The sequence below is a fragment of the Phoxinus phoxinus genome, assembly GCF_949152265.1.
Source record: "Phoxinus phoxinus genome assembly, chromosome: 12".
Lineage (NCBI taxonomy): Eukaryota > Metazoa > Chordata > Actinopteri > Cypriniformes > Leuciscidae > Phoxinus > Phoxinus phoxinus.
The window spans coordinates 2,645,246-2,663,533 of record NC_136887.1 but is presented as its reverse complement, the minus strand read 5'-3'; the positions used below and the strand labels follow the sequence as shown (position 1 = coordinate 2,663,533).

The 18,288-nt window shown below is 43.1% G+C and overlaps 1 protein-coding gene across 3 annotated transcripts; it reads left to right on the top strand.

The window, feature by feature from the left end:
• The first annotated feature begins 882 nt into the window (after positions 1 to 882).
• Positions 883 to 18,288, top strand: immt (inner membrane protein, mitochondrial (mitofilin)). Of its 3 annotated transcripts, XM_079630858.1 has the most exons (14): positions 883 to 1,166; positions 2,168 to 2,232; positions 3,213 to 3,405; positions 3,852 to 4,002; positions 7,280 to 7,378; positions 7,852 to 7,953; positions 8,059 to 8,192; positions 8,755 to 8,858; positions 9,151 to 9,286; positions 10,409 to 10,538; positions 12,813 to 13,036; positions 13,690 to 13,821; positions 16,368 to 16,497; positions 16,880 to 18,288. In XM_079630858.1, the coding sequence occupies exons 1-14, from the start codon at positions 1,125 to 1,127 to the stop codon at positions 17,485 to 17,487; spliced, it is 2,250 nt and encodes a 749-aa protein (XP_079486984.1). In that variant the 5' UTR covers positions 883 to 1,124; the 3' UTR covers positions 17,488 to 18,288. The 3 variants fall into 3 exon arrangements, with proteins under 3 accessions (XP_079486984.1, XP_079486985.1, XP_079486986.1); XM_079630859.1 differs by lacking the exon at positions 7,280 to 7,378 and having other exon boundaries at positions 942 to 1,166; positions 16,880 to 17,932; XM_079630860.1 differs by lacking the exons at positions 883 to 1,166; positions 2,168 to 2,232; positions 3,213 to 3,405; ... (6 more) ...; positions 10,409 to 10,538; positions 12,813 to 13,036 and adding an exon at positions 13,202 to 13,234 and having other exon boundaries at positions 16,880 to 17,931.

The window sequence follows — 18,288 nt, the reverse complement described above, 5'->3', positions numbered from 1 at the left end:
ATTTTTTATGTTTTTTTGGGGGGTAAAATGCGTCCAAGTGAGATTTTCCTAAAATTTCCTAAATAAATAAAGGTGAAAATATAATAAAATTACAGAAAGATCTTTCGGAAACACTGTTTTACGTGTTACATGTAGTTACCGTACTGTATTAATAATTCTAAATGCATAATTACATGCAACTAACCCTCAGCCTGACCCTATAGTGTAATACTCAATCCATTACAGTGTATAATTACAGTATGTAAATGTAGTTCATTATTATTAATCCGTACTTAAATCTATAATTACACTGTAACACGGGCACCTTAAAATAAAGGGTTAAGCTATATGGTTACACCTTTTTTAAGGTGTCATTGTTAAGTACTGAAAAATATTAATTAACTACATGTGCTTATTATATGGTTAGGGTTAGGTTGAGGGTTAGTTGCATGTAATTACGCATAATTTACTGTTATTCCTATGGGAAGTATAAGTGTTACCCACTATTTTAAGGCGTCCGTGTTACAGTGTAATTATACATTTAAGTACTGATTAATAATAATGAACTACATTTACATACTATAGGGTTAGGATTAGGTTAGTTGCATGTAATTAAGCACAATTAGTAATTACTAGTAGGTTACACTTTATTTTAAGGTGTCATTGTTACAGTGTAATTATATATTTAAGTACTGAGTAATATTAATTAACTACATGTGCTTACTATAGGGTTAGGTTGAGGGCTAGTTGCATGTAATTATGCATAATTTATAGTTATTATTATTATAGTAAATACATGTAACGTGTAACAAGGACACTGTAAAATAAAGTGTTACCTCTATACCTCAGCGGTCTCAACGAAAGCTCCATGCTTTCTATAATCTGTGTATTTAACGGAAGAATGAGTATCACTGCATTGCTTATATGAGTGAGTTTCGCATTTTCTCTTCTACGAGCTCGTGACGTATATGTTGACGTTGTGCGTGCCTACTGCGCATGCGCTGCTCTGTCACACCGCGCACCAGTGCTGCTGCTGGAGCTAATCTACTGAGTGTGCTGGGGCTAGTCGCTGCTGTCGAGGTTGATCACATTGATAATGTTTTGCTGAAACTGGTGGCATATTTCTGATCTTCAGTCCCGGAATCATGCTGCGCGTGTGTTGGAAAGGGGCGCGTGCAGCGGCGCGGGTGAGTTTATCCCGCGAGCGGTCATTCAGTGACCCACAGCGAGGCCCGACGGCTCGTGTCGTGTTAAACTGCGGTTAACACTGTCTTCTTGAGTGTGTATTCAATTAACCGCGGATTATATTGAAACTAAACCGGAATGAGTTGAGGATTTCATCAGTTGGGGTTTGTTATTTGTAGTTTAGGTGTCGCACCGGTATAGAACGCTGTTGTACGTCAAACGACGTAACGTGCGCTCGAAAGAGGCGTTTATAATATGATAGGCAGATCCGTCGAACCAATGAAATCTCACGATTAAGTGAGTGACGCCCCCCTCCACCAATAGAAACCTAGCATGTACACTGGCGTAAAAATGGGCGGGCTTTGTATGATTCATATTTTCTGACACACAAGCTAGCCAACAGTTGTCTGACAATCTTTAGTTTTTACATGTATTCGCCTTTATTTACATTTAACAGTATTTTATTCGCATTTTATTCACGTAGAACAGTTTAAGCGTAGATCTATACTACAGACCCTGAACTGTTTATTGGTTTTGTCCAATAGAAGGACGTGACCTTGTCATTGAAAAGTTCAGAAAGTTTCCCACACTAACGCCGACGTCACGTTCACCACGGCGCTTTTATGCAAATGAGTGTAATTAATAATCGATGCTGTGGAAAGAAGCTGATAAACTTTCAACCGTCTTACTGACATTGAAGAAATAGAAACTACTCATTCATTCATTCATTGTTGTTTATTACGTTTACTGAATGTCTGATAAGTTACACACAATGATGATTTCTTGTTTTGAGAGCCACCAATATATATATATATAATTTCATAAACTTGCTTTAACTGAATATTTAAATCTGATATTAGTGGCTATTTGCTATTAATCGATGTAAAACAGTGGTTGTACTCAGGGTAAAAGAAGCAGTCTCTTGAATAGTGAATGCTGTAGTTGCTGATCTAATGTAGTGTGTGTGAGATGGTGATGTGTGTGTGTGTGTGTTTCTCTGCAGTGTGGTAAAGTGCCGGCCCATCCGCTACAGCACTGCCGCAGATACACCACAGCTGGAGACTCCGGGTACCACGCAAACACTAACACACACACCCATATTGCTGACTTATTTATTTTAAAATGTTGGGTGTTGTAACACATTGTGCATGGCAATGGCTGGTGACTTAAGAAAATGTACCGGCCATAATTATTTTTTACCGGCCATGAAACTGTTTTTGCAAAAACAGACAGTAATGACACCAAAACTTTAGATACCAGTGAAAATTCACAAATATCTATTCCAATTTCGAGACCACAGCTAAAACTACTGGTCTAACTAATATACATGTAAAACAATATTAAAGATAAGTAAACAGTCATTATTAAAGGACAAGTAAATAACCAAATTACAAGCTAAAGCACAAATAAACACAATATAACATACGGATTAAATAAACAGTGCTTTTCAGGTTTTTCAGGTCTGATAGTATTTTTCAGGGTGAAATTTAATAAAGTAAGCAAATGTAAAATAACACTATTCTTCACTGTATAAATTAAACATCCTTATTGATTAATCCTTGAGTTATTCAGTCGAGAGCAGTGTGTGACTCTCTGTCCTGTGTTGTGATGAACATTATAAACACACACGTCACAGGAATATTAGGCTTCTGTCACTTTAAGAGTGAATGCACGGATCTAATACACTGATACACACGTTTACTTTCTCACTGTTTACGTTCTCTTGACACATAACCGACTATGTTCATTCATAATCAAGGCTTACAAACCAACTCTGGTCTCTGGTGCGGTTCGACTGAAATACGAATGCAACAACACAGCTCAAAAACATCTAAACATGCCAAAAACAGGACAAGATGTGACCCTAAACACTACAGAATGCTCAACATTACCTGGTTCTTCTTTACACTTAAAGAACGCTAAGTGAATCGGGTCTAAGTGTATAATTCTCTGTTTTGGCCCGGCCCTAAAGAACCTGGAGAACTGTGAACACAGCTTTAGTTTGAGCTTGGTCTGCATGCGTCTCAATCAGAGTTTCTGCCACACAGATCTTCTGCTGGGAAGATAGTGGCCGCCGGTCTCCTGACGGTGGGCGGCGGTGTTGGCGGGACGATCCTCTATGCCAAGTGGGACCCGAAGTTTCGTGCGGGTGTAGAGAAGAGCGTTCCTTACTCTGACCAAGTGTTTGAGACGGTGCTTGGGCCGCCCGCTCCTCCCGCCGCTGCTGCACTGAAGAGACCGGTAAGAGTCACTCTCTCGCGTCATACACATCAAATGAAAATAGGGAAATTATGATAATATTACTAAATGTTATTTACTTGACCAAACAAAACAGTGAGAATCAAGAAGGTAATTATTTTTAGTTTTGTTGATGTTGTAAATGTAATGTTCCGATCATAACAAATGCACATGAGCAGCAGTAGGAAGGGTGCCGCAAGTGAGGTTTTTTTTACGACAGTGTTGTGAAGTATATGCGCCCCACAGCTGTAGGGGGAGCTCGTGCGGAACACATGCGACAACAAAAGTGAAAATCAGCAAAGAAATGACTAGAGTTGCAGAGTTCTGCTTTAAAAAGCGTGAATCTGTGAAAACGCTGACGCGTGCACATGCATATCACACGTTCAGTCTATAGGTATCAATGCTTCTGTCGGATGGATGTAGGCCATCAGTGATTTTTCTTTTAACAGGGAAAGATCGAACCCCTGCAAATCTCGTCCGTGTCAGAAGCTCTGAAGGAGTCCAAGCAGCCGAAAGCTAAAGCCTCGAGGCCTGACCCGGCTCCTGTGGAGGCAGCGGCACCGGCAGAGGAGGCTCCGGCACCGGCACAGACGCTCCAGGGTGAGCGAGACTCACACACACACACACACACACACACACACACACACACACACACACACACACACACACACACACACACACACACACACACACACACACTTCCAGTCTGTGCTCGTCTTGACCACTTGTCTACTTGCTTGACGTATTTCCTCTAGGCCTTTACCTGAACACTTGGGCCAAATAAAGACTGCAAGTGTGTGTAGAATAGTGTTGTCAAAAGTACTGACTTCGGAACCAAATCGATACTGAAATTTAAAAAATGTGACGCGTTGAGCGGAATCATAAACTCCTCTGATTGGCCGTTGTGTTCACAAGCTCATCAGATATGTCTGTGATTGGCTACAATGATCAGCGCTTCAAAAAAAATTTGTAATGAGGCTCTTCAGGGAGCGCTTACACACACACACACCACGCGCGCGAGCGTTTGCTTTCAAAACACTCAAACGCTCCCATGCGCTGATCATTGTAGCCAATCACAGACATATCTGATGAGCCCATGAACACACCGGCCAATCAGAGGAGTTTATGATTCCGCTCAACGCGTCACATTTTTAAAATTTCAGTATCGATCTGGTACCGAAGTCGGTCCTTTTGACAACACCAGTGTAGAACTTTTGATCACTCGATGGGACACACTTGTAGTCTTTACAGAGCTTTTATTTTTTATATTTTCAATACTTTGCCATTTAAAATAAACTTCTACATGTCTGTTCAGGAGTCGCTGTGTAACATCGCTGTTGCAAATGTACAAAACAGGCTTACACACACCATACTCATCTTTACACCAATAACATGTGCAACACTTTGTTTTTACTACCAAATTATATGCATGTAATTAATTTAAATTGCAGTGGAATATTTTCCTCGGCATCGCGCTGTTTCGAGGCACATGAGTTCCCGAACACAATGCATGATGGGATACGCTTAGCCTCGAATACCCCTCAGAAGCGATATTGGAGATAGTAGTGTGGGTTTAGTGTGCATTAAGGGTCCTGCACTTTGGCATTTTTAAGGCCTGGGACAGTCTTGTGCACTTCTCATCAAGTGTGTGTGTTTGGACTAGGCGTTCAGACTCGAGCAGCTCTCAGATGGTCAACCGCTACACTCGAACGGTGCGTCACATGGGCGAATAGCTTACTGTCAACAGTATACAATAGTAAGGAAGTGTGGATATTGTGATGTTGGGATTGGGATTTCATCAATTAAAAAAAGTTACACAGGTCAATAAAGGACAAAATGTCTGTCAAAAAGCTGTCATAAAAATGTGAGGCTTGGGAGCACTGACTTAAGTTTGGTCTCATTTTAAAAGTTTAAGTTTATGAAATTGATTTATGAACATTATTTGTTGAACTCTAAAACTGGGAGAAAATCAAAGCCATAAATCTAATCAAGTCGTGTTCCAAACATGAGCTTCAGTGAGAGTGTGTTCGGGCGCAGGGACAGATTCCCCATTAGATGCAGGACTCACTGGGACACAGCGGCCGGATCTGTGACGCGCAGTGGAGTTTCTCTCTAATATTACACACACTATTTTTTATTACACGCATAGAAACCACACTCTGACATCCATACCAACACACACACACACACACACACAAATTATTAGGGCTGTAATCAACCAAAGGAAATCTTGGTCGACTGAAGTCCTGAAGTTTTCGACTAAAAATGACGTTTAGGAAAAAAAAACGTTAAATTAATTAGCTGCACACTGTGCACAGTACTTGGTAGCCTTGTTGTCCGCCTAAATGAATTATAAATAAACATAAAAAAATAGTAGGCTATTTGCAGTATATTAAATCGTTTTTGACCCAATTATTTTGCACTGAAATGAGTCTAACACACGAGTCTGTCGGCTCTGACAGCGCTGCATCACGCGCACCTGTGCAATATCATAGCCTATGATTTCCGAAAATAGTACTGTTGTCAACTAGTGATATCATCACAAGAACTTTTGAGGAATATGCAACATAATTTAGACAATTGTTTTTATCATATGTATTATAATAACTGACAGCTCGCAGAGTGAGGCTGAACACAGGAGCGCAGCTTCGCGGCTGAGACACGAATAGACTATTAACTTAAAGCTTTACTCTTAAACACAAAAGGCACGTCCATTTTAATAAATAAAAAAATATTTATTAAAGAAACCAGATCAAGAGCAAAAACGAAATAAAGTGCATAACTGAAAATAAAGCATCTAGGCTCAAAACTAATACAAACAGTGGGCACAGCGCATTGGGCTCCAATCCTTTTTTCCCGTTTTCTATAAAAAAAATAAAAAAAAATGCTGCCACACTGCCGATGTCTTTGTTGACATGGTAGAAGAGGACTGACTATGAATTAAACGCTCACAATTAAATAAATAATATTCAGCTAACCTTCTAGTAGCCGTCTCTCTTCTCCGGTGGGTTGGGCTAATCCAAAAGAAGTGAAAACAAGGGGGGTGTTCTGAAGACAGACTGTTACCTGTGGAACAGGGGTGCTCTGAAAACACCCCCATTAGCAATTAGTGCTTTCCACCTGATGAGACGAACGCGGCAAAACTGATGAAACGAACGCGGGAAAAAATCGACCAATCAGAATTTTGGTCGAGCCAGAACCTATCGACCAACAATCGACTAATCGACTGGGAGATTACAGCCCTACAAATTATAGCTGCATAATTTATCCAATTGGCTCTATAATATGCAGAAGCAGAAGAGTTTTTGCTTTATAGACCAAACCTGAGGAAATGGCTCCATCTGATGGTACCAAAAATAGTACAAATTAAAAAAATGTAAGCCTTGCCAACAGAATATAAGCCTATTAACAAAGATTGCATCATTTTATATTAAAAATTGCAGTTTCAATGGGGACATTTTTGTTCTGAAGGTCCTGAGAGGAACTATAGTGTGTTACTACTAGTGTGAAATAGATTTATTAAAGGGACACTTCACCGATTATCAGTAGAAACCCGGTAGTATTTTCGAATGACCGTGACCGACGAATAATTTCACATATCTACTACATAAATGACCCAATTTAAATACACATTCATCTTTCCAGCGGTGAAGTATCCCTTTAAAGGAAATGGGGGAGAAATCGTACACACATGAAAATACACACCTGTGCCAAAATATAAGCAGTTGGCATTAACACAGGCAAAATGATCAAACAAAAACGTCGCACAAGGGTTAAAGCACACACACACACACACTGAACAGTGTCCTGAACCCACTAAAGCGAGTGCTGTGCTGGATCTGATGTGTGTTCCTCATGAGTCCCACTGTTGTTGCAGAAGCCTCAGCCGAGGCCGCTCACATTATCTCTGCTATCAGCGATGTGCCCTCTATGCCCGCGCCGGGTACGAGCGACGAAAGCCCCGCGCCGCCGGCAGGTCAGAACCGGCTCTCACACACACGCCTGCTGCTCCCGACAACTGATACACACCCTGTGTGTGTGTCTGCGTCAGATCAGCTGCTGGGCATCAGTGTGTCTTCCTCTCTGCATGTTCTCAAACGCCATCCATCCTCAGTGTGGTCATGTGACTCATGCTAACGTCTGTTGTGTTTTCTTCAGTTCTTCACTAACACAATGTGCTAACCAGTATTCTTTCCCATCAACTAACTAATGTCTATCCCATTTTTTTTTTTATGCTCTGTGACCTGTGTGTGTGTGTGTGTGTGTGTTTGCATGCATCTTTCTAGTGCGCTGACTTCACTGGCTGCATTATTGTCTTCATCATTTCGCATCACCCATTTGTTTTTGTTTTTTTTGGTTGAGATGGCAAACTCACACCTGTGAAACATGATTATATTTCCACTGTAATCTGTGTGTAATCTCAGTGTGTGTGTGTGTGTGTGTGTGTAGCTGAGGTGAGTCATCATGAGCCTGTGCTGACGGAGAGACCCGCGGAGGAAGTGAGCGCTCGACTGGAGCAACAGGACCAAGCGGAGCAGCACGTGCTCACGGGTGAGTCTCACACACACACTTCAACCAGTGTGGATTATTTCATGGTTTTGAAAGAAGTGTCTTATGCTGACCAGCAGATATATTGTGAATGTTGTGTAATTGCAGCTCTGACGGCGGGGCTGGAGGAGTCTCTGGGCAGCTCCGCTAAGATCACGCTGCAGGCCATCGGAGCCCAGGAGGCGGCACTCACTGCCATCACTGCACACACTGACCAACTCAGAGAAGCCATGGACGCACAGGTGAACACACACACACACTCATGCACACTCACTGCAGAGCAGATCAATCACAACAGACTGGGTCATCTGACTAATCAGAGCAGAGTAGACCAATCACAACAGACTGGGTCATCTGACCAATCAGAGCAGAGTAGACCAATCACAACAGACTGGGTCATCTGACCAATCAGAGCAGAGTAGACCAATCACAACAGACTGGGTCATCTGACCAATCAGAGCAGAGTAGACCAATCACAACAGACTGGGTCATCTGACCAATCAGAGCAGAGTAGACCAATCACAACAGACTGGGTCATCTGACCAATCAGAGCCGAGTAGACCAATCAGAGCAGAAGGCTCTTGGAAAGAGTGGTTTAGAGACTGAATCCTTATTATGAGAAAAGAGCTGAAGCTGCAATATATAATGAGAAAACGTTACAGAGTGTGGGCGGTCCATGTGTGTTAGACATCTGAGGCTGTGACGAGCTGTTTTCTGCTGGTCATAACGTGTGTGTGTGTGTGTGTGTGTGTGTGTGTGTGTGTGTGTGTGTGTGTGTGTGTGTGCGTGTGTGTGTGTGCGCAGACTCCTCCAGATGAGAAGTCTGCTCAGTGGAAAGCTCTGACTGAAGCTCTGAGCGAGAGAACCAGAGCCGTGGATGAGGCTGGAGACGCCCTGCTGAAAGCCAAGTGAGATCAACACACACACACACACACACACACACACACACACACACACACACACACACACACACACACACACACACACACACAGGTATAGAGGAGGACACTGTGACTGGAGCCTCACTTCACACTATCAGCTGTTTATGTCATGTTAATGTTGGATAGTATATATCGCAATCTTATTATTTTTGTTAGAAATTAAATGTGTCTGTGTGTGTTTTCTAATGTCAAAAGGAATATACTGCACAGAGAAAGGCTTAACCGCATAGTTTTGTTTATTCCTGTTGTGTGTGTGTAGAGGAGAGCTTGAAAAGCTTCGTGAAGTGATCAACGGCGCGAAACAAAGGAAGATTGCCTCCGCGAGACCGCAGATCCTGGCGGCGGAGGAGAACCTGCACAGCATGATCGTGGATCTGGACAAAGTGGTCACCAAGGTGAGCATCTCCATCTGACTGTGGGAGTGTGCTGAGGAGAAACCGGCACACACTGTCAAACATTATTCAGACACCAGATATCATTTGATATTTTTACTGGTGTGTGCAGGACACTATAGTTCACTAATGTCAGTGAGGAGAGCAGAACTGGTTTCAGTTTAGTTTATTCCTGAAGCACATTTAGTGACCGCAACACGGCTGACCAAAGTGCTGTGCAGTACAAAATAAAAAGACCATAAGAGAGCAGATTAAAGGAAACAGAACAAAACAAGACGTTACAATGCATTAAAAGACAATTTATAGTCCAGTAATATGATTTTAAACTCACTTCTATAATTAACTGGCATCCAGTGTAGGTCTTCCAGAAGGGGAATTGAGAAGTTCATTTTTGACTTCCTTTAAAAATCGTGCAGCTGCATTTTGAACCATTTGTAAATTAGAAATTTGAGCCTAGCGTAATAAAAGCATGGATTGGGACTTCCAGAGACTTCTCAGATAGAAACAGATTCATTTTAGCAAGCAAGCGCCGAAGAGAGAAACTAGAGCCAATCACAGAGCTAATGTTTATTGAACTTAAGAGAGAAAAATAAAGTAAACTGTGACATATTATACCCATAAACTCTTCATACAGAGACTACCAGTGACATATATTGAAATCTGGGACCAAAAATGATTGACACTTTGAGCGGATCATGTTCTGCTGAAGAGTTTCTTCTTTAACTGCTAATGCTCTTTTCACACACACACTGAACACAATGAAGCATTGCTTGGTCACTGGTTGAGCTAAACTGGTATTATCTAATTGTGTAGTTAAATTTACCAGCTGACAGATATTCAGCATAATTCATGTGTGAGAGTCTAACAGAAGTGTGTGTGTGTGTGTGTGTGTGAGACAGTCTAACAGAAGGACGGACAAAACCTGTCAGATATCCACTGAGTTCATAACTCTGAGTTCTGCTCATATTTAATCACCATTTTCATAACTATAGTGAATAAACTGATAATGTGAGAAATGTGGAAGGTGTGTGAGGAGAATAGAGTCTGTAATCCCTTTAGCTTTATTCTCACAGAGGCGCATCAGTGTTGTCTCATCTGCAGTGTGTGTGTGTGTGTGTTGTGCAGGTGCAGACGGCGCAGTCGGAGGCGAAGGTCGTGTCTCAGTACAGTGAGCTGGTGAACGAAGCCAAAGCCCAGTTCCAGCAGGAGCTCGCCAACATCACTCCTGAGATCCAGGCCAACTGGAAGGGCCTCTGTAAGATCACACACACACACACACACTCATACTGACACACACACACACACACACACACGGCCCTCTACAGGGGGGGATCTTTTGGCACCTCACGATTCGATTCAAATCGATTCTCGAATTTTCACCAAATTCCGATATGTGCACAGATTTGATTGTTGTTCACTGTTTTGTGTAACTTTCTTATCTGACTTCGTTAGACAGTTTAATCGGTCTAGAAGGAGAGAAACATCCTAATGAATGTGAACATTGAAATTTATTTAGTTTTTCTTCCCATTTTAGTCGACCCAATATTATAAAACTCATGCCCTTTAAGCTGACTGCAGTTACACAGTCTGTGATAAAGCAAGGCAGGCAATTTTATTTAAAAAAATTATATTAAAAATAAGAACGAAGCAAATTACAAACATAGGACAAATACAATAAGTTTTTTCTGGTACTGTAGCATATGTTTATTTAAGAAATATTACCGAAACTGAATAATCAAATGTAAAAATAAAACACTATAGTCTTCACTGTATGATTTAAATATAAATTGATGCATATTAAAGGTGCATAGCGCAAGATTCTGAGTTTTTGCCGAACTATGCCACCTCTGGCGGCAAGCGAAACTGCAGCCAGAGATGTGCACGCTCATGGACCACACGCACGCTTGCATGAGCACGAGCTGTTCATAACCAAAGGAGCATCAGCCGCAAATCTTTTGTTTATAATCATAATGTCTTCAGAGGTAATAAAGTTATAAATCCCGTTTGAGCCCTAGAGCAGACCGGAGATCTCTCCATTTGTTGAAAGCCTTCCCTATGTTTACTCTCGTCTTATTCCGACGCCCGTCTGAGTCCAATTTGGCCCTTTTGGTTGCACTAGACAAAAGTTTTCTTTTTTTTTATCTTACGTGGAGTTTGCGTTGGTGTTTGAAATGAGCTACAAGCAGGTCTCTTACAATCCATCTTCTACGGAGAATGCCGGCGAATACACAAACCTGCCAGACATCGCTGTGAGCGTGCCGTGAACGCGCATGACGTCACGCCCAGTCTCAAACTCCGGCCCGAATCCCTCTTATTTATTTTACTTTACAGGATTATAGAGACAATCTCAGTGATCAGAGAAGGGCTCATTCAGCCCATCAGGCAATTGTTTAAGCATGTACGGGTTAGAAAACAGGTATTTTTAACATGAAAAGTTGCTTAACGCACCTTTAAAGATAAAAAAGTGATTCAGTCAGAAGCAGTGAGTGATTATTTATTATTAGCATTAATGAAGCGGATGGCAGCAGTTTATGAGGCTGCTGTCCCTTTAAGAATGAATGCTCGGGTCTCGTACACTGATACACGTCCGACTTTCTCCCATTAGTTTTCATTCGCGCAGGACATAGCAGTCTCTGTTCACACTGATTACTCATGTGTATTTGCCATAACGGTGTGTGTATCTGTGACAGAGAACTGAGTTTGAGATCGTGTGTGTGTGAGGCTCATCTGTGCTCGTCTTCATCTGTGCTCGTCTTCATCTGTGCTCGTCTTCATCTGTGCTCGTCTTCATCTGTGCTCGTCTTCATCTGTGCTCGTCTTCATCTGTGCTCGTCTTCATCTGTGCTCGTCTTCATCTGTGTGTCCGTCAGCTCCGCATTCAGTCCTTGTTCACGGCTTCTGTGATTAACCTCAGTAACTTTAAGCAGTACTGTGAAGTTAAAGAAGTTAAACACTTAAAATCGAGTTTTGAAATTTGTGAATCGATACAAATCGGTAGAAGACTTGTTGTGTACTCCTGGTGTTGAGAAGTGTTCTGGTGGATGGGGTCACGAGTGGACGCCTCTAAACACAGGAGTGAGCGGCTCTGAGACGCTTTGAGCTCGTCCACTTTCTCCACTTCCAGAGGGAGCTGAACACACACTGCTGTCGTAGTGCAAACGCTCATGTGGACGAATGTGTTCAAACAGCCACAAAACACGTCTTCTCTCCGGAGACTGACCTCATGCGGGAACATTATGGGCAGAGCGATAGCAGACGGGGTTACACTTTACCGGCTGAAGACAAGTTTGTTTTGAAGATGAAAAACACACAAATCACAAAGTTCTCTCTCCATTCCTGATTTCTAACACTTTTTTATTTTTTATTTTTATTTTAATCGAAATTTGTAATCGATAAGAATCGGAATCGTTAAAATTCAAACGATACCCAACGCTAGCGGTACTTGTATAGATCAATGATGCAATCGCTTTTGGTGTGTGCACTCATGCCAGACCACAGCCAAGCTAGCTCTGCTCTGTTGTGTTTCCAGCGGGAAAGCTGAGCGCCGATGACCTGAACTCCCTGATCGCTCACGCGCACCGGCGCATCGACCAGCTGAACCGCGAGCTAGCGGAGCAGCGCGTGCGCGAGCAGATCCACATCGAGACGGCGCTGGAGCAGCAGAAGCTGGAGGACCAGAGAGCGCTGGAGAGAGCCGTGGCGTCAGCACTCGAGCACAGCCGAGAGGACATCAGGATCCAGCAGGAGAAGAAGGTGCTCACACACACACACACACACACACACACACACACACACACACACACACACACACACACACACACACACACACACACACACAGCTGAGAGGACATCAGGATCCAGCAGGAGAAGAAGGTGCTCACACACACACACACACACACACACACACACACACACAGCCGAGAGGACATCAGGATCCAGCAGGAGAAGAAGGTGCTCACACACACACACACACACACACACACACACACAGCTGAGAGGACATCTCTCAGCAGGAGAAGGTACACACACACACACACACACAGCCGAGTGCTGCTACACACACGCACGCTGTAACACACTCATACGCTGAAGCTAAACACCGCTCCGCTCAAACGCTGGGATACGTTACTGTGTTAGTTTTTGGAAAGAGGCTCTTCTGCTCACCAAGGCTGCATTTATCTGATCAAAAATACAGTAATATTGTGAGATATTATTACAGTGTAAATCAGTTTTCTCTGTGAATATATAGTCCAGTGTAATTAACTCCTGTCAGCATCATTACGCCACCCTGAGAAAGCCTGGCGAGACATTTTGATGCAGATTTAATAGCATGAAAGTGGAACTTTTTAAAATTGGAGCAGTTCTAAAGCTTAAGGTGTGTGTGTGTGTGTGTGTGTGTGTGTCAGCTCCAGGAGGTGCGTGAGGTGCTGGAGGCGGAGATGAGGACTCAGCTGAGGCGTCAGGCGGCGGCTCACACTGATCACCTGAGGGACGTGCTGAAGGTCCAGGAGCAGGAGCTGCGCGAGGAGGCTCACGAGGTACACACACACACACACACACACACACACACACACACACACACACACATCTCACATCACTCATTTAACAATTAAAGCAGTTCTTCACGACATAAATGTGATGGGCTACCTGTTACTGACTCCATTTTAGTGTTGTCACGATACCAGACTAAAATACCTCGATACCGATACTGAGTCGACACCATGGGGAAAACTAAACCAGTAAAAGTTATTGAAAAATATGACAGAACTTACAATTCATTGTTTTATAAATTAATTTAAAAAAAGCTTAAAACTCTGTTCCTGCCCTGCTTTTGGACCATTACTTCCCCTTTATAAAATAATAATTACATGCCAGTGTGTACGTCCTTACAGAGATGTTTGCATTATTATCAATCATGTTAACATTTGCTAACCTTTCACAATTCTGCACAGGTTTGGGATGACCAAAATCTCACTTCATGAAATGAGTGATTTAATGTTTTTTAAATGTAATTATATAATTACAATATAGATATTTAATTTAATTGTATATTTGCTATTAAAAATAAGCAAAAAAGCTAATTACAAACAATATGACAAATACTATAATAGACAAATAAAATAAACAGCGCTTAATTTCTTTTCTGAATGCTACTGTTAATAGTAGTGTAGTGTACTGTAGCTGAAAAAATAAAGTCTTCACTCTATAAATGAACTATAGACTGATTCTTAATAAATAGATCAAGTTTGTTCAGTCAATTATTGGGTGATTGTCTATTTTCTTTCATGAACATGAATCACACAGAGTATAAGGCTGCTGGTCCGGCCCTTTAAGACCTGCACGTAGCCGATTTATTTATTTTACAAGCGGTTGCCGTTCACTAAAGACATACCCGACTGTGTTTATGTGAATACTCGCCAGGACGAGCATTTTTATCTAGAATTTTGATTATTCAATCCTAATAATGCGCGAAAGAGAAGCGCCTAACTGAAGTGGCGATCGCATGCTGTGTGAAAGTGTGAAAGGCACGTGCGCGCGCTTCAGGTCTGAAGCCAGGTTTATACCCCCCGCGTCCGCACGAGCGCGAGGCAAAAATGACGTAATTGCGGTCGTGCGCGTTGGGTGCGCAAGGGCCCATTTCGCCTGGCGGTGTGCACAGCAGATTTTGTAACAGCGCGCACGGCTCCGCATCCGAAGATGAACGACTTCGAGCCGAATCTGGCCGAGCACGACCTTCTCATCACACCAGCACCCCTAAATTAGTTGCTTACGTTTAAAAAATGAGCATACAATAGCATAAAAAGCCTTTTTAATGATCATAAAGGTCCATGTTTAATACAAATGTACACAAAAGTTAATGAAATGTTTAGTGAAATTAGAAAATATTCAAGAGATCGTTAATTTAGTTGTATACATACATGTTCCCATATAGGCTAGCCTACATGCATTTTGTTTTAATGTCACAAGTAATAATCTCAGGGTTTACACAATTATTTTGGTGGTGGTATCCTAAAATAAATTGTCACGTGTTTATCTTTCTTCTTCTCACCGACAACAGCGAGCGCGTCAAGCATAAACGCCTCGACCGTTTGCAGAGTCTGCGGAGACTCGCGCTGCGGAGCCAGGGCTTCAGTCCGGCAGCGCACGCACGTCCCGCGGTTTATTCTCTCATGCGTGCATGTTTCGCTGTATATATTTTACTGTTCTGTTTCTGTTGTTTAGTGAATGTAAACAGTGGAAGCAGAGCTCTGCACACACACACACACACACCCTGACTCCGGCTGTCACACATCGACGCAAAATAAAGAAATACTGCTCTTATTATTTAGAGTGCTGACACTCTTAAAGTACCGGTACTAATAAAATTTTATATCGTACCGATTTTAATAGCTGGGTATCGCGATATCTTTCTAGTGCCGGTGTATTGTGCAACACTAACTGTAGCAATATTTACATCTTAAACCCCAGGAATCCATCTTTTAGTCTGTGCTGTTTTCATTGGATGCGTGAACATAACTTTACTGAACATTATTTGTAGCGCCTCCCGTTAAGTTCATCACAATAAGCGCTGTGCTTTGAAAGCTGAGACTTAGTTTCATATCAAAAGTAACACGTTCGGTCAGTTTCATCACTGAACTAGTGTTTGTGTCTCTATAATAAGCGATCATCTCGTCCTCTTTACTGCTGGTTACAGCCGCAAGTGAACATCAGCTGACACACACAGAGCAGCTTCCTGACATCAGTCATGTCTCGTGTCATCAGCAATCAGTGTATCGACCAACAAACTGGAGTAGAAACAGAACTATACAATTACTGAATATACACATGGCCTTTTGTAGAATTTAAATGTTTGTATACAGATCAGTTTTTTTAAAGTCTACATTTGATTAATTTGTTATTCAACTTTATTTTCACTTTTGGTTAAATGAAAACTTAATTTCGGTTTTGGTGTTTCTGTAAAAACATGCATCACTAATCCATTAATTCCATAACGATCTCTAGTGTTCTCCAGTTCTACTGAACCGGAATTAAAAAGAGATGCTATTATCCATCTAAACGTGTGTGTGTGTGTGTGTGTGTGTAGGTGCTGAGCAGTAAGATGATGGAGCAGGAGACTCATTACCGCAGACTGACCCAGGAGCAGCTGGACACCTTCACGCTGGACATGAACGCGGCGTACGCCCGTCTCAAGGGCATCGAGGAGGCCATCGACAGTAAGCGTTCGCCAGCTCGCTCCTCACACACACCTCTTCCTTCTCATTGGGGGGAGTTGAAGTGTCCACCGTTTAGCGGGGTCCCGGGGCGTGCTCTAATGTGTTCTCCTCTGTCTCCAAGGTCATGTGACCCTAATGTGTTCTCCTCTGTCTCCAAGGTCATGTGACCCCTAATGTGTTCTCCTCTGTCTCCAAGGTCATGTGACCCTAATGTGTTCTCCTCTGTCTCCAAGGTCATGTGACCCTAATGTGTTCTCCTCTGTCTCCAAGGTCATGTGACCCCTAATGTGTTCTCCTCTGTCTCCAAGGTCATGTGACCCTAATGTGTTCTCCTCTGTCTCCAAGGTCATGTGGCCCTAATGTGTTCTCCTCTGTCTCCAAGGTCATGTGACTGCTGAGGACGAGGCCCGCAAGGCTCACCAGTTGTGGCTTTCCGTAGAGGCTCTGAACTACACGCTGAAGTCCGCCGGTGCCGACTCCCCCACCGAGCCTCTAGAGGGCGCTGTGCTCGCCATCAAAGAAACCTGTGCGGAAAACGAGTTCGCCCAGGCGTTAGCCACCGCCATTCCCGAAGAGTCTCTGAGTCGAGGCGTCTACAGCGAAGCTAGCCTCCGCGCGCGCTTCTACGACATCCGCCGGCTCGCGCGCCGCGTGGCGCTCATCGACGAGACCCGCAACAGCCTTTACCAGTACTTCCTGTCCTACCTGCAGTCCGTCCTTCTGTTCGAGAGAGAGCAAGAAGCGCCGCCGGCCAAACTAGCGGCCGAGGATCTCGACACATTCAAGCTGCTCGCCTACGCTACGTACAGCATCGAGCGCGGGGATCTGGAACTAGCTGCGAAGTTCATCAACCAGCTACGCGGCGAGTCACAGCGCGTGGCGCAGGACTGGCTCAAAGAAGCCCGGCTCACTTTAGAAACCAAGCAGGTGATTAGCCTGCTCTCAGCGTATGCTAATGCCGTGGGGTTGGGCACCACGCAGGCCCCTTAGCCACACCCACATGACCTTAGCCACACCCACTGGCCCCTTAGCCACACCCACAGGCTCCGTACCCACACCCATCACCCATTGGCCACACCCACACTGTGGAGATTATGTAAATTACGAGGTGTGTCATTTGCCTGCTGTTAACGGAGCCTTCTGCTCAGCTGATTAATTTATTAATAGTTTCGTGTACTAGCCAGAAATCTGTCCGAATTACTTTTGCAGGAAGTCTTTGCACTTAAAACCGTTCCTAAGTGGCCCAGCATCCAGAACAGCCAGTAGCGGCCCTCGTACACGCGGAGAAACGCATCTCAAGGTTTTGTTGATCTTGACAGTGGCGGCACTTAGTGTATATGCTGCGGATGGTAACCTGTTCACGATGCACGTGTACCGCTTCAGTTTCAAAGTTATATATTTACTGGTTGAGATCAATAAATCATGGTTGTTGACAAGAATGGCATTTCAGTTATTTGCATGTGTGCGTTTTAAAAACAGTCAGATCTGGTTTAGCAGGGGTTCTCACTTAAAGTCCGCCTGTGGTGTAAATCCAGCTGTTAATGTAGTTTATGTGTGTATGTGGTGTTATTAATCTGCTTTAACACACACCATGTGTAAGTTCATAAGTCGACAGCATTGCTGAGTATTTTCTGCTTAAAACTGCAGTGAACCAAAGACAGTCTCAAACACACGGTGTGAAATCGCTGGTGTTTCTGACGTCACACACTACCTTGACCAATCAGATCAACGTGTGATCGTCAACCAGTGGATCTCTGAGTGAGTGAGTGAGTGGAGGTGGGGCTCATTTGC